At 38.9% G+C, this 16,668-nt stretch overlaps 1 protein-coding gene across 3 annotated transcripts in view; it reads right to left on the bottom strand.

Annotated features, from left to right (window-relative positions):
- Positions 1-15,306, bottom strand: part of Golgb1 (golgin B1) — a 59,331-nt gene extending 44,025 nt beyond the window's left edge. For 2 of the 3 annotated variants that reach the window (XM_013019391.1, XM_013019393.1), the window contains exons 1-6: positions 15,206-15,306; positions 5,418-5,512; positions 4,521-4,673; positions 4,165-4,317; positions 2,789-2,917; positions 500-625 (exon numbers count right to left, since the gene is read on the bottom strand). In XM_013019391.1, coding sequence (XP_012874845.1) covers positions 500-625; positions 2,789-2,917; positions 4,165-4,317; positions 4,521-4,673; positions 5,418-5,510 — 654 coding nt within the window. In that variant the 5' untranslated portion in view covers positions 5,511-5,512; positions 15,206-15,306. The remainder of the gene's footprint in view (positions 1-499; positions 626-2,788; positions 2,918-4,164; positions 4,318-4,520; positions 4,674-5,417; positions 5,513-15,205) is intronic. The other variant, XM_013019392.1, reaches the window with a different exon arrangement.
- Between the last annotated feature and the right edge of the window lie 1,362 nt (positions 15,307-16,668).

The raw sequence follows: 16,668 nt of genomic DNA, 5'->3' as shown, positions 1-16,668 counted from the left end.
AACAGCAAAACAAATCAGTGCCATTTAACTAAGAATCTTATAACCTATATCACTTTTATATTACATGCTCCCTGAGTAACCTGGTTAAGATTTATTTTCTCACTAAGATTTCGTTTGTGGGAAAATGGTCCTAATTATTTATATTTCTTTTAGCTTCTCTGCCAGTTTCTTTTGAATTCAGCATGTGCCCATTCCTAAGACAGTGAATTAAACTGCTATTAAGAACTAAGAAACAGTCATCAGTTTGGGTATGACAAACACATCACTGTACATAACAGTTTTTTGAAGTTTTCTTGTGTTCCATGACATATTATCTCTCCCACTTCTAATCTGTTCTACTACACTGGCTTTTAACTTTTACTTTTAACAGTCTGGCTTTGATCTATTAGGCTTAAAAAAAAAGTCTATGCTTTGATGTTTTAGGCTTAAATAAAAGACTTTCTGAAATGATTTGCCATGTATTAACACTTTGGATTTCATGATTATTCTTTGTTCCCACCTGTGCAGCTTGCTCTGCCTGTGTCTCGCTGAGCTGGTTTTCCAAAGTGCTAATGCGTTCCTCCTTCTCCTGGAGCTGCTGCTTCATCATTACAAATTCTTCCATATCTGAAGAAATCTTACCAAACTGAAGGCATAGAAGGAAAAAGTATATTTACTTTAGTAAAAAGATTAGCATTTAAATTTTTTAATTCCTTTTTTGTCATTTTTCCTAATACCATATTTCCTTCTAAGTTCTACTTATCACAACAAGGAATTGGATGTTTGAAGAAAAATTTGTCAGAGGAAGATTAAAACAGTAGCACAATTTTTCTTAATTAAATTCAGAATTAGATAGTAAGCAAACATGGATAGTGAAAAAATTGTCCTACAAATTCTAGAACCTAAGCTAGTAAAAGTACATTGCTGCCAGACATCCATGGCTAATGCCTATAATCCTAACTACTCAGAAGGCTGAGATCTTGCACAGTGTTAATCTATGGAAGAAGGCAGGGATAGAGTAATAGCCAATGGCCTGGAGAACAGGAAATTTCTAAAGTAGCCAAAAAGTATGTGTTGTAATGGACAGCTGGCAAACAGTAGAAAGCATCAGTTCTTTCCTATTCACAATATTGAGAAAGTGCAAGACATCCCCTGTAAGAAAGACTAAATGGAATAAAGCAATCTAGCCCCTCTGGTGTCTTAAAACTGATTCATCAGGGCTTTCTTTTAGGACAGGAATAAAGACATGCACTCAGAAGAAACTGCTAGGAGTAAAATCAAAATGAAGAATGGTTGAGGACATAGTCCAGTGGTAGACCAGTTGCCTGGCATGAATAAGGCCTTCAGTTTCACCTCTAGCACTACCATGTACATGTATATGTACCTGTACATACACATATACATACACTACACATACACACATAGGAAAAGGAAAGAAAAGACAAGCCTGGGCATACATACACATACATACACACACACACACAACACATACACATATGAAAAGGAAAGAAAAGACAAGCCTGGGCATGGTGGTGCCCAGAAGACAGAGAGAGACGCGCGCGCGTGCACACGCGCACACACACACACACACACACACACACACACACGAAAAGGAAAAAAAAGACAAGCCTGGGCATGGTGGTGCCCAGAAGACAGAGACAGACACGCACACGCCCGCACACACACACACACACACGAAAAGGAAAAAAAAGACAAGCCTGGGCATGGTGGTGCCCAGAAGACAGAGACAGACGATGTTAGATTGCTATGGGCTACATAACAAGATCTTAAACAAAATGCATTCTAGATATGAAGATAGGAAACACAAAGGTAACACAAAACAGAATGCTTTAAGTAAAATGAAAAGAACTTTAACAATTTAATGAAGATTAAAAATCAACTGAGGAAAATGATAAATATTGATGATAATCAAAGATTGGGATACAAATACCAGATAGATGTCCCTAAAGATGAAAAACAAAGCTTGAAATCAGATCAAATACTACCATTTATATAATTCAAGAAACTTCTGAAAAAATAAACCATACATTGAAAGAGTGCCTGCCCAGCAAGTACAAGGTCCCAAGTTCAAATCCAAATCTGTCAAAAATAAAAATAAAAAAAGCCAGATATAGTGGCTCACATCTGTCATTCTAACTACTCAGGAAGCTGAAACCTGGAAGATCATTGCTCCAATTCAGTCCATGCAGAAAAGTGCATCTCAAATAACCAGAAAAAAGTAGGGGTGGAGGTATGGCTCGGGTGGTGGAGTACCAAACCGAGCAAGCAAGCTGAGGAAGTAAGAGACCCTGAGTTCAAACTACAGGACCACTAAAAAAAAAAAAAAAGAAAAAAAAGGGCATACCGATATCAACAAATACCTATCAAGAATGACAAATACTAATGCTTTTTTTTTTTTTTGGTCAGTCGTGGGGCTTGAACTCTGGGCCTGGGTACTGTCCCTCAGCTCTTCAGCTCAAGGCTAGCACTCTATCACTTGAACCACAGCACCTCTTCCATTTTTCTGGTGGTTAATTGGAGATAAGAGTCACACAGACTTTCTTGCCCAGGCTGACTCTCCACCACGATCCTCAGATCTCAGATCCTCCTGAGTAGCTAGGATTACAGGAGTGAGCCACTGGCACCCGGTCCAATGCATATTCAAATAAAATTATTCAAATAAGAATTATCAGGGAGTAGATAGGACAAAAAGGGGACAGAAAGATATGAAGATAGATAATCTTTGGGAACATCTACAAAAAACTGTCATATAATGATCCATTGATGATGCGGTAAATCACATCCCTACCTGTGCAACTTGTTCTGCCTGTGCCTGGGTGAGTTGGGCTTGCAAAGTGCTAATGAGTTTCTCCTTCTCCTGGAGGTCATGTTTCATCTTTTCCATTTCCATCTCCTCTTCTGGGGAACTCTTATTACACTGCAAAAGCAATAAATTAATAGATTCTTCCTTAAAAGAATTACAATTAATATATATGTGTATATAATTTTTAGCTCTATTTGTCCTTTATAGTTATTTAATTATAGTTTTAGTAAACCACTGGAAGAAAAACTTTAAAAAGTACAGAATCTCTAAGTTTCCCAGTTTTATTATGACTAAGTATCTCCTATAATAGCTACCTTCCCCCAGAGAATAAATATGAACTCTGGCTAATACAGCAAATGGCTATGTAAAAACACTGAACAGTGGCAAAAGGCAGGAAGATAATGGAAGGAAGTCAATACTTAGAAGAAATGTCTCATTCTGACACCTTAAGTCTGAAACATAAGCAGTCAGTGACAGGCAGGGCTCAAATTTTACATTACTTACAGTCTTGATGCCTTGAAAATCAAAGTTCAAAAAATTACAGCTGATGTTAAACGTGGGACAATCCAAATATTTCAATAGTTTATATATTCCCCAAAAACTCTTCCCTAGAAATAAGAGTTTCTCTCCATTAAATCCCTAAGTAAACCTAGCTCTGCTTATTGGAAGTACAAAGCATAAGAAGTTTGAAATAATACTGGAGTTTAATCATGAAAGTGAGTACTTCAACAATGCTCTCGTTTTCAAAAGGCAGCATTCTATATAGTCTTCTTTGTATTTCTAAGTGGACATTGTTTTGGTGATGGAACTCATAAACCTTGAAAGCTTCCATTACAGCTTCCATTACAGGAGTTTATGGAAATCTGGTTGAGTCAGCACATGATCCATCAAAAAAAAAAAAAAGTCCAGTATAACCACTAGAAGACATAGGAATTGTGTATTAAGTCAATTAGAGAAGTTCAGAGCATAAAGAAACCTTAGAGATAATCTTTTATTCTTCCTGTGTTGTAAAGTTCAGCAAAAACAAGCTCCATAAAAAAGGACAGCATTTGATAATGTATTATTTTACCACCCTTTTTTTTGTTGGTCGCAGGTCTTGGACTCTGGGCCTGGGAGCTGTCCCTCAGCTCTTCAGCTCAAGGCTAGCACTCTATCACTTGAGCCACAGTGCCACTTCCAGTTTTCTGAGTGGTTTATTGGAGATAAGAGTCTCATGGACATTTCCTGCCTGGGCTGGCTTTGAACCATGATCCTCAGATCTCAGCCTCTTGAGTAGCAAGGATTACAGGTGTGAGCCACCAGTGCCCAGCCTGGGAGCCCTTTTATGATTCAGAAATAACTCTAATACCTAGTATTCCTACCTTGGAGAATGAGTCCTCTGACTGAGGCTCTATAGGCAGAGCAGTCGCTCCTTGTGATTTCATTTCTTCTATGTGTTTATTCAAAGAAGTTAATTTGGCCTTTGCGTGAAGTTTTATTTTTTTAATTTTGTTGTCAGCAGCTTTCCTTTCTTCCTGTGCAAGAGAACAATACTGATGATAAATAAATGCTTAATTCACCATTTTGATTCATTAGCATATAACTAAAGTTATTTTCTGCAAGCATATTACAATATTAAGGAAATACAAATCAGGTCCTCTAATATATAAAAAAATCTAAGTAAATGGTGTATGTCTTTATTAAATACTCTGCGAAAAATGGGGAAGAGGGATAATACCTGGAGAAGTTCATCCTTTTGCTGTAGTTCAATATCCTTTTGTCTAATAGTATCTTTTAGTTCCACCACCAACTGCTCTGTGTAAGCCAGATGCTCCAGAACATCCTCTTGTGTTCTATTATTAAATTCCATGTCTGATTCCTGGGATAGTTCCTAGTATTTAGACAGAGAATTGTAAAGGCATGAGGAAAAAGGTATTAACTTCAGATAGAATTCTTCATTCCAACAACTACATCTTATTTTTTGCCCAATTCATAGTTGGAAAATTAAAAGACTAACTCAGCCACCAAGAGTTATCATAGCCACAATTATTATATACTGAATATTTTATCTCATTTAAGGTATTATTATCCCAATTTTGCCAAGGAGAAAATAAAAGGAAGCAAAGATAGACTCTTAGTTGGAAGAATCCGAAGTGTAAGGGAGTGAAATAAAACTCTCTTAACTTTTAGGCATAACTGCTGGACTTTCAGGAAACAGACTTCTTTTGATTCCTTTTATGACCCTCAGAAAATACAGGCTGTAAGAAAAGTGGTAAATGAATTTACAAGAGCAAATAGATATTCTTATCCTAAATGATCCTCAAACTCTCCCTTCTTCCAATTAAACTTTTCCTTTGGAATAGGGACATATACCCTAGGAAAAGGAGGAGGACTTAAAACCATCTGATACAAAACAAGTCCAGTGAGAAAAATGAGAAAGATATTTCAAATCTCATTCAGGACTTAGGTCCCATCTCTGTAGGCCTTAAAATCATTTACGACATCTTAACATTTGTCTTAATCTTTACCTCCACTCTGTACAGATTCTGCTGGTATTCCTCTACCTTAAAATCTTTTTCTCTAAAGAACACAGATATATATCTTGTTGAGTTTAAATCAGAACAAAACTACTCACAGGAGCTAAAGGAGCAGTCATATTCTGATCTGTATTATCTCCTGCTAATTCATGTAAAACAATATTTGCTAATCCTGATAATCGGCTCAGCATTTCTATAGAAAAAGAGAAGAAAACATAAGAATCAGCGAAATGAACACAAGTTGTTCCTATATTGGTAAACTACATCATCCATAAGAAAATTGTGCAAGTGACGAGTACCATGCACATGACCTTGGGCAGCCTGATGGTGTTATTTGAGTATGTATAATACAGCTGGTCCACTGTTCTTTAGTGGCAATACACAATTTCTAATCACTATTGCTAATATCATCTTAAAAATAAAACACAAGAATAATTAAATGTAAGTACATAATTAAGTATATCCTTTTTTTTTTGTTTGCGTTTTTGTTGGTCGTAGGGCTTGGATGCTGTCCCTGAGCTCTTTTGCTTAAGGCTAACATTCTTTCACATGAGCCACAGCTCCACTTTCATTTTCTGGTTGTTAAAGTAAGATCTCATGGACTTTCCTGCCCAGGCTGGTTTTGAACCATGATTCCTCAGATCTTAGCCTCCTGATTAGCTACAATTACAGGCATGAGCCACCAGCACCTGGGAATTAAGTACAACTTAAAAGTTATCTTTAATGGCCTTTCTTTCATCATAGCTTCATTTATAAACATGAATTTTTTAGTTTTTTTTCCACTATGCCAGTCTCTCCTGTTTTTCAAATAAATCACAACAAATTTATTTTTATGTGTCCCTTTTATGTGTCTCTTTGATTCTTTCAGAAAGCTTTGCTGACAAACCATGTGGTTTCACTGAAAGTCAAATATAATTGTTAGAAAAGTGTGGTATTAACTATGTATGTATAAAGAGGGAAAAGGACTAATTTTAGTATTTTTGTTTCTATGAGAAATTAGAAAAAAAGCAAACTAAAACCAATGTAAACAGGAAAAAAAAGAGGAAAGAAGGAAGAGAAAAAATCAGTGAAATTGAGATAAGATAAAATCAGGAAGTCAAAATGTGGCTCTCTGAAAGATAATGGAGATCAGATAAAGGTCTAGCAGTCTAGCCAAGAAAAAGAGAGGACATAAATTAATGACATAATTAAAGATGAAGGTCTCACCACTACTGATCTAACCATTATTCAGAAAATAGTGAAATTCCACAAATAACCCTGTTTGTAGATAAAATGGATCAATTCTTAAACATATATGCTACCAAAATTCAAGAAAAAGTAGCAATTCTGAATATGTATGGAAATGCATCCATGTCACTACTTTGTTTGCCACTGTTATATAAAACTTTTTAAAACATGTTACCACTAGGGGGACCTAGACAATGTATCAAAGGGACGTGTGTGTGTGTGTGTGTGTGTGTGTGTGTGTGTGTGTGTGTGTGTGTGTGTGTGTGTGTGTGTGTGTGTGTGTGTGTGTGTGTGTGTGTGTGTGTGTGTGTGTGTGTTGTGTATGTTGTGTTGTGTGTATGTGTGTTTAAAGAAAGATAAAAGTGAGGTAAATGTAATGTGATATCCTGGATAGAGTCTGGAGTGGAAAAAAGAAACATTAATAAGGAAATCAGGGGCTGGGAAGGTGGCTCAGTGGTAGAGCGCTTGCCTTATATGCCTGAGGCCCTGGGTTCGATTTCTGAGAACCACATAAGCAAAAAGAAAAAAAAAAGCTGGAAGTGGTGCTGTGGCTCAAGTGGTAGAGTGCTAGCATTGAGCTGAAGAACAGCTCCCAGGCCCAGAGTTCAAGCCCCACGACTGGACTCCCCCCCCAGCCAAAAAAAAAAGAAATCAGTGGAATATGAACAATCTGGAGTTTAATCATCTCAATGCCTGCCTGCTTATTATACTTGAGAATATTTCGATTGAGTGACAAACAAGAGAGCTTAAGTAAAACTCCTAGATTTAAAGAATCCTTTAGGATTTAGGATAAAAGATCATATATTGGGCTGGGAAGTTGGCTCAGTGGTGGAGCGCTTGCCTTGCATGCCTAACCTAAGGCCCTGGGTTCAATTCCTCAGCACCAAATAAGAAAAAAGCCGGAAGTAGTGCTGTGGCTCAAGTGGTAGAGTGCTAGCCTTGAGCTGAAGAGCAGAGGGACAGCGCCCAGGCCAAGAGTTCAGGCCCCACTACTGGACCAAAAAAAAAAAAAAAAAAGATCATACGTCTAGTAAGGTAATGAAAACAGGGTTATCATCAACAGCAACATTTTTGTCAGAAAAGAGATCACAGGTTTTTTTTTGGTTTTTTTTTTTTTTGGGTCCGGTCATGGGGCCTGAACTCTGGGCCTGGGCACTGTCCCTCAGCTCTTCAGCTCAAGGCTAGCGCTTTACCACTTGAGCCACAAAGCCACTTCCGGCTTTTTTGTTTTTGCTTATGTGGTGCTGAGGAATCGAACCCAGGGCCTCAGGCATGCAAGGCAAGTGCTCTACCACTGAGCCACCTTCCCAGCCCCTCACAGGTTTTAAAGATTTCAAAGTGTGCTTCAAATTTTATTTCTAGCAAAAACTAAGTGTAGATATAAATAGACAAAAATGTTATAAACAAGGAAAAAAAAACATTCATAGCACATTTTTCCTTAAGTATATTCTGAGACTTGAAACAACCAAAATGAGAAACATTATTACCAGGACTGGTAAATGAACAGTAAATAGTAGTGGAACTAAGCTGGGAAGGAGAAAGCAAAGTACATAAAGATCATATAGTCTGGAGAAAAAAAAAGCTGGGAAAATATAAGTAGCATATGCAAAATGAAAGGCTTTTAAACTGCTTTTAATAATTAACAGTGATAGTAGAAAAGAGTTACGCTGAGCAAACATAATATATGCACATCTGAAATACCAGTGAAATCGCTCGGTGCAATTAATACTAAAAAGAAAAAAAAATGAACGACAGTAAACAAGGCATGAGTTGGGAGAGGGGAGAGCTAACAAAGAGATGAATCGAAGATAAGTGTTTGAATATATATATGTTTGAAAATAGAACAATAAAACCTGCTCAAGTTGTTTTAAGAAGGGGAGTATGATGTGAGAAAGTGATAGAGATGATGAGGCTGATGGTAATACATGGTGCAAGTGTGCAAATGTCACAATGAACTCCTCACTGCATTACTAATATATGCCAATAAAAGGGATGGTGGCATCAGCACTGTTATTCTTAAATTATTATATATGGAATAAAAGCAAATGAATAATGTTATACTAACTCTATTTTCTTTCTCTGTGGAAAAGATACAAATGTAACACTGAAGAAATTAAGAACCTTAAAATTCAAATTGATCTTAAATTTGAACTGAAAATATCAATATGAGCTTGCAAGATACTTGATTATAATTATATATATATATATATTTCACTATCTCTGTCCACCAAAAAGGCTTACTAACAATGACAAACAGGGTCTTGAAGTACCATTTCCTATTATTAAAAAAAAAAGTTCAACAGGAAGGCTTATTACAGAAATGGCTAATTCTACTTCTAAAGGAGGAAATGTCCAAAATGAGCCTGAAACATTTTGTTGTACAAGTTAGCAAGGAAGCCACCAAAGAATACTGAAGTCATGCCAAAAGTATCCTTGAAGTCAGAGTTGGTGGCTCATACCTCTAATCCTAGCAACTCAGGAGACTGAGATCTGAGGATCACAATTTGAAGCCAGACCAAAGTTCATGAGACTCTTATCTCCAACAAACTACTCAGAAAAAGCCAGAAGTGCTGCTGTGGCTCGGTGTGGTAGAGCACTAGCCTGGAGCCTAGCGAGGCTCAGGGACAGAGTCCAGTTCCTGAGTTCAGGCCCCAAGACTGACTGGAAAAAAAAAAAAAAGTATCCAGGAACCAAATTGAACAAGTCCCCAAGGTTGTGTTCATAAAAATTTCAACAACTGAAACCCACATACTAACTTCAATACATAAGTTTATTATAAAAAAAAAGTAGTTGCTATCTGAATCAATTTTCTTTTTCTGTGGGGTGATACTAGTGTTTGAATTCTGGGCTTCACATTTGGTTGGTGGCACTCAATCATGGAGCCTTGACTCCAGCCCTTTTTTTGCACAAATTACTTGGAGATAGGTTCTCACATTTTTTTTCTGCAGTCCCTAGTTTGGGCCATGAACTTCATATTTTATGTTTTCTATCATTACTGAAATGACAGGCACACACCTAGCCTCTGATATCTGATATCAACTTCCTGAGTAGCTAAGATTACAGGTGTGAACCATCCAGGCTTGATTAGCTTGGCCTTTTAAATTTTGAAATGTTTCATTCTGGAAGTAGTAAATAAGGATATTTATCTTCATACAAAATTATTCCAACTAATAAAACCACCTATTCGGACATTTTGCAAACTCTAATGAACTCAAGGATCTAGACAACTGATAACTGATAAAAAGCACAAGTTGGACATTATTAAATTTCCTGATGAAAGAACATATCACTACCTACAGTCTTGCCAATAGTAGCCCCCCATCCAGCTACCAACCTGCGGGTAAACCAGAGGATAGAAGAACATGCAGCGTTGTCCAGGGAATGTGTAACTCCCAGACTGTGGCAGACTCCACAGTTGAAAAGGCCTAACTTCTTCAAGAGAAAATCGCCAGAAAAAGACTGAGGTTTTAAAAAGGCAAGGTTCACATTTGGATTAAAAACTACTAAAAGAAACTAAAACAAAGTGACTGTCTTTGGAAAGATGGATGGGGCATACGGAAGCGTTTCTGGGATGACAAGCAAAGCTGTATTTCTTCACCTTACAACTAGGTTATAACTACAAGCATATTCAACTTTATAATAACTTATTAAGCTACATGTATTTTATAGTGTGTTCCCCTTGTTTTTGGTGCCAGTACTGGAGCTTGAGCTCAGGGTCTCACTCTCTTCCTTGGCTGTTTTGCTCATGCCACTAGAGCCACATCTCTACCTCCAGCTTTCGGTAAGTTAACTGGGGATAAGAGTGATGCAAATTTGTCTGCCTGGAATGGCAGTGATTCCCGGATCTCGACCTCCTATGTAGCTACGATTATAGACATGAGCTCATAGTGTGTGTTACAATGAGGTGCTTTTTAAAAAAAAAAATTAGCAGAGTTGTTAAGCAATTATATTTAGGATGGTGGTCATAATTTTTTAAAGTTTTACTGACATGATGTTTATACAATTTATGAGGCATGTTTTGATTTATGTATGGAGGTGATTAACTAGGTAGTTATCAACTCAGAGTAATTAGCACATTCACAATTAGCACATTCATTCTAGACATTACCCCAGGCTTTGTCTCATGCCCAGACCAAATACACCCCTAACTTGTTGGTCACCTATAACGTTTACTTCAGATTCCATAACCAATGCTTCACCTTTGTAGCAAACCTGACATTTGTACTCAAACTTACTTTACTTAGTAGCTTGAGACCCCATGGCTACCACCTCTATTTTTAGATCTAATCAGAAAACTACTCATATTTCAGAAAGAATTTCTGAACTATTTTTAAGCCATAAGCTCTTCAGAGAAATGTAAAAATACCATATGTTTGTAAGTATGTGTGCATACAACCACCTAACCCAAGGTGGTATTGCCTTAGATCAAACCTTTGCATATCATCATAGTATTTATGATAAAACGTCGTTTAATTTGTGAAAATATTTTTTCCTTTTGCATCAACGTTTAGTTATATATAACATTAAAATCCTGATTATTTTTCAACAATAATTTCTCCCTCCTCCCTCCATATAATTAACAAAAGTCATTTTCCCTAGAACAGTTTGTCCATATCAGCATCCTACTGAAAATCTATATACATTAAGAAGACATACAGGGGCATATGGTAATAATAATGGCAACAACTATTTATTTATTAACTTTATTTAATCATATATTTATTTCATTCTTATCTTGACATATGTAAGCTTACTATTAGTAGTCTCTGAAAGAAACAAACATTTCAAGGACCCTCATCCAAAAATAAGCAATAAAAAAACCATAAAACCCTCTTTAAGTGGAAAGTATATTACATTTTTCACATAACTAATTAATTATATATGGATCTATATTAAGGAAAAAAGACCAGCATTTAAATGAAACCCTGGAGGGTACGAGGCATCAGGCAAGATAAAATGAGTCTTCACTATAGATTAAAATATCTGAGAGGTCAATGGAATGAAAACAATATAATGGAAAACACCAAACCAAGAGCTTGGTAACTTTGTTTGTTGTACTGTCTCAACAAGGAGCTTTATTCTACCAGGTAAGACATTTTGACATTTGCCAGTTTTCTCACTTTAAAGTGAAGAATCATTTTTAAAACTAGATCATTCTAAAGACCACAACATAATTCTGTGATATGAGAGTAATTTCTACAACTACTGACATTAAGGAAATGTAAACAGAAAGGCATCTCACAGACAACTAAGTGCTTAAGTAGCTCAAAGGCTGGGAATTTGAGGGGATGAGAATCAAGTAGCCATGTTTAAAAAAAGCAAAGATAGGTATCCCACCATCTATTACGAGCATTACTGATAAATGTACAAATAAAATTCAGTAAATACAAAGATGTTTATGCTTACAGCAATAAATTCACACAAGAAAAAGCATCAGAATTGTGAAAAGCAATGAAGTAAATGAAGAGTTTTACAGCAAGGCCAAACCTCTATAAAACAATTATCTCAAATTCCATGTTGGCCCTTCCTTCCACAAACGCTGCCAACAAGACCTCAACATTGTTTAAGTGAAGTGGCTCTGAGAATTAATTTTTTAATCTATTTTATTAAGGCCGTTTCTATTTATCAACCATTAGTATTTATAAAATACTAATCTGGTATGTAATATTATGGTAGGAGGTATAGAAATAAAGGAATATGACATATTTCTAAGCCATAGAAAATGCATCAAAATTTGCACAGAAAAGCAAAACAGCTGAAGTCAGATTACATCCTCTGTATATATGTGGGCTATTTGCTTTGGAATTTAAATGACATTCCCATATACAATACACGAGATGATAAGATTTCTATTAGGTCGTTCTGCGAACTCATTTATGCATATTTACTTATATCTCCATAGTTTCCCTTAACTTTTTAATTTTCAAATGATTCTCAACCAGGTCAAGGAGCCAATGAAAAGCTAGTTTTGTAGCTACTATAACTAGAAAAACTATTCAATATTGACATAATTTTACTATTAGAAAATGCAGCAGTGGTACTCATTAGACATTATGTTGAAAGTTTCATATTAGGAATTCAACCTGTGTATAATAAGCGCTGAAAAATACACAATAGCAACATATTATTCACATAAAAGAAGTATATATTACAATGATGCTTACTTCTGGGAAATGGGTAACTGAGAAAGTCAGGAGAATTTTCTTTCTACATTCTATCCTTTGATATTGAACTTTCTGTTCTCAAAAAGCACATACAAGGTGGATGTCGGTGGCTCATGCCTGTAATCTCAGGAAGCTGAGAGATCTGAGGACTGTGGTTCAAAGCCAACCCAAGCAGAAAAGTCCCTAAAAGCCTCCTACCTCCAATATACTAACCTCCACCCTCCCCTCCCCCAGGCCCCCTGCCACTGGCCCTGCAAAGCACACTATTCTTAATAGACTGATACACAATGATCTGTGGTCAAATGTGTCCCAGATAATTTATTCCTGAGAGAAGACTATTTTATAATCAAAGGTAATATCAACATCCCTTAATCAAGTCAAGCAGAGGCTGGGCATAGGTGTCTCATGGCTACAATCCTAGCTACTCAGGAGGCTGAGTTCTGGAGGATCATGGTTCTAAGCTAACTCATGCAGAAAAGTCCATGAGACTCCATCTCCAAATTATACATATGCTGGAGGTGCAGGCCAAACAAGCAAGCTTATCCAGAAGGCCCTGAATTCAAACCCCAGTACCAGCAAATAAACAAAATAAAGGTAAAAAATGTTTTCTAATAATAACCTGGTTGTTTTTCATAAGAGCTGGCATCACAGAAGAATGGAGGTTCCACCCCTCCCCCCATCATAATTATCTGATTGTTGTTTGTAAGAGGTGGCATCACAGAACAGAGGTTCCATCCATCCCCATGGAAAATTCTTAGAGATTTGAACCTTTTTGAAGAAAACAGGATGGCACTTTTATGTGATTTTTTTTTTTTTTTTTGTCGGTCATGGAGCTTGACCTCAGGGCCTGGGCACTGTCCCTGAGCTCCTTCACACAAGGCTAGCACTCCACCACTTTGACCCACAGAACCACTTCCAGTTTCTGGTGATTAATTGTAGATAAGAATCTCAAAGAGTTTCCTGCCCTGGCTGGCTTTGAACCGTGATCCTCAAATCTCAACTTTCTGAGTAGTTAAGAATTACAGGTCTTTCTGAGTAGTTAAGAATTACAGGTGTGAGCCACCAAGGCCCGGCTTATATGATCTGCAGTTGGAAATGTCCTGTCCTATGGGCAAGATAATTTAATTAAAAAGTTGTATTTGTTTTATATGTGATATATTTACTGAGATGAAGATACACAATTCAAACTATTTGAAGCAACCTGGGTATAATCAAACAAATTTAGTGAAGAGGAATTTTATAAATGGTCAGTCATTCCACGGGTAAGGGAGGAGGAAGTAAAAGTCTTGAAGCAGTTAATGTACCATGTCTTTTTGTTTTGTTTTTTTTTTTCTTTCCTGGTGGTGTTGAGGATGGAACCTAGGGAGTCCTGGACAGGAGCAAGGCTCTAGCACAGTGTTACAGCCCCAGGCTTTGTAATTGAGTCCTCTTCCACACTACCTTTTTCCTGTACTGATTCCAAACCCTCTCGTTGTTTTCTTTTTTAAACAATACATCATAGTCACACTAACCATCCACACCTTATTAATAACTCATGCTTCTGCAAAGCACTCACTCGTTAATGCCATCGTCTACTCAACTAGAAACAGGTCCCTTACATGCCTGGAGAGCTTCCAACTATTCCAAAATTTTGTCCAAGGACTTATCCATCATTTTAAATAACCTCGCTCGGATTCTTAAAATTGTCCTGACCCCACAGAACAACTGGAGCTCTTTAAATAAGTCCTACAAATGTAGTCCTTATTGGTCAGGGGCCTTACCCGCTTGCTCACAAGGACGTTATGCACAGTAAAGATACGCCACACGACCAGAGCAAGTTCTTTTTCCTCCCGAAATCAATTTAAGAGTCCCTAACTGCATGTCCACCTCTGATTCCTGGGATTTTTTTGCGTGGTGGTGTGTGTGTGTGTGTGTGTGTTGGGGGGAGGACAAGGAGACGTTCCTCCTTTTCCAGTAACTTAACATTTACTAGGATCAATCGCCAGGCCTCCGCATCAATTAACATCTCCAGTGTGCTTTCCATCTCCGCTCTCGGGACCTTCGATTTGTTTGGGTCCCACCAACCCTTTGGGACACTAAGTTTGTTTAGGGCCCGAGCACAGGTTCTCTGCCGCGTCCTCGTCTGTGAACCAAGGACGGCTCTAGCAGGTCGACCGCTCACGAGTCAGGGCCGGGCGAGAAGGGCTGACTGACCAGGAAACCTTTTGCCGTCGCTCGGAGGGAGAAGAAACGGCCCCGGGGCAGAGGCAGACAGCGCCTACGTGCTCCGGAGGCCGAGCTGGGAGACCGAGAGGCAATCCGGCCGGGGTAAACAAGCGTGAGGAGGCCGAGGCTGGAGGGGGAAGGGAGGCGGGAGAAGCCGGACCCGGACCGGATCCGGGAGGGGCGGGGAGGGCAGCTCGAGTGCGGCGGCTTCGGCGATCCCCGCCGGCCCGGAGGCGGCGTGGCCGTTATCGCCCTCACGGAAGGGAAGTCGGGGAGCGTCCTCCACTCACCTGGAAGCGGCTTCCGCCGGAGGCTCCAGCGGCCCCCTTCCCAATCTAAGCCACGTCAGCTCGGGAATCCCAAGCGCTACAACTACCACCGCCGCACCGCGCCGCGCCCCGCCAGGGACTCAACCCCTCGCGGTCTGCACGGAAGGTGGGATTATGACATCAGCCAATCAACGGTATCGGCCGGGAGTTACCACGGAGACCAGGCACGCCTTGTTTGTAACTAATGACAGTAACCAATCAGAACCTCCGACTCACTCGGTTCCTTGCTGAGACAGCCAAAGGGCTCTAAGAGATAGACGAAGGGCGGGATCACACGCGCGAGCAAGTGACCCGGAAGAGCATGTTTAAAACCGGAAACGAGGGGAGGGTGGGCGTTCCGCGACGGGTCAGGTGTTGGCTGTGTGAAGGGGAAAGTTCCGGTTGTCCCAAATTGCACCCCTTGAGTTTTCTGTGACTGTGGGGACTTTGGACCGAGGGCACTGGAGGCGTGGGGACGGCTGGATGAGCTGTGAGAAGGGAGCGGGGCTGCATGAGCTCTCGCTCGTAGAGTTGTGATGGAGTCCGAGAGTTAGTCATCGGGTAAGACCATTGCATGTTGCCAAAAAGTTGGTCACCCGGTACGCTCGTTTCATTTTGCGATGGAAAACCAGAGCCGGACAAGTGTCTTGCCCAAAGATGAACAGCACCTGGTGTCCGTGTGAGAGGTTCTGGTGCGGTCTCGGAGGACATGGGTGTGTGAGGGACTTGAGCAGAGGAGGACGTTTGTGTGAAGTGAGTTAATGAATTCCAGCCAGACCGTGAAGTCGTGTATGCCTGTTGAGCTTCCAAGGAAAAGGAAAGAACAGCAAAACAGCCAACTCCCAGTATCTGTCATTTCAGGAATTTTCTTAATAGCAGTAATTTTTAAGTTATTGAATCTGACTGTATACTAAGTCTTCAGTCATCTCATTAAATATGCATCCTTACCCTATTGATTATGTAATCTCTTGAGGTTCAAATACCAGTTCAGTAAAGTCTTTCCTGACTACCCAGCTAAAACTGTAGGCTTCTTTATGTCTCATAATTTTCTTTGCTCTTTCCTTCCCTTAAGCATTTTACTATCTTAACATACTATTTATCCTATTTTTTCTCTTCACTAGATTATCAAGCCCAGAGAAACAGGAATTTTTGTCTCTTGATCTCAGCTATATCTCCAAAACATACAGATATTAAGACAGGAGGGTGCTTGTTGTCTGTTGATACAATAAAGTGTGTAGGACTATCCTTATTTTACACGTGGTACAATAAACTTCGGGAGCTTAAGTAATTTACACAAGGTCAGATGGTGAGGGGCAGAAATTGGAAGGATTTAAAGAGGCAGGATTTCAAGTAGCTGTGTAATGCCAGAGCTGCAGGATTTTTGTTAGCACATGATGTTTTCAACCCCTAGTAAACCCCTAGCCTGGATCAAGTCAACAACCGGT

The sequence above is a fragment of the Dipodomys ordii genome, unplaced genomic scaffold, assembly GCF_000151885.1.
Source record: "Dipodomys ordii isolate 6190 unplaced genomic scaffold, Dord_2.0 Scaffold45, whole genome shotgun sequence".
Taxonomy (NCBI): domain Eukaryota; kingdom Metazoa; phylum Chordata; class Mammalia; order Rodentia; family Heteromyidae; genus Dipodomys; species Dipodomys ordii.
Note: the sequence above shows the minus strand (reverse complement) of the source record. Positions and strands in the feature narration are given on the sequence as shown.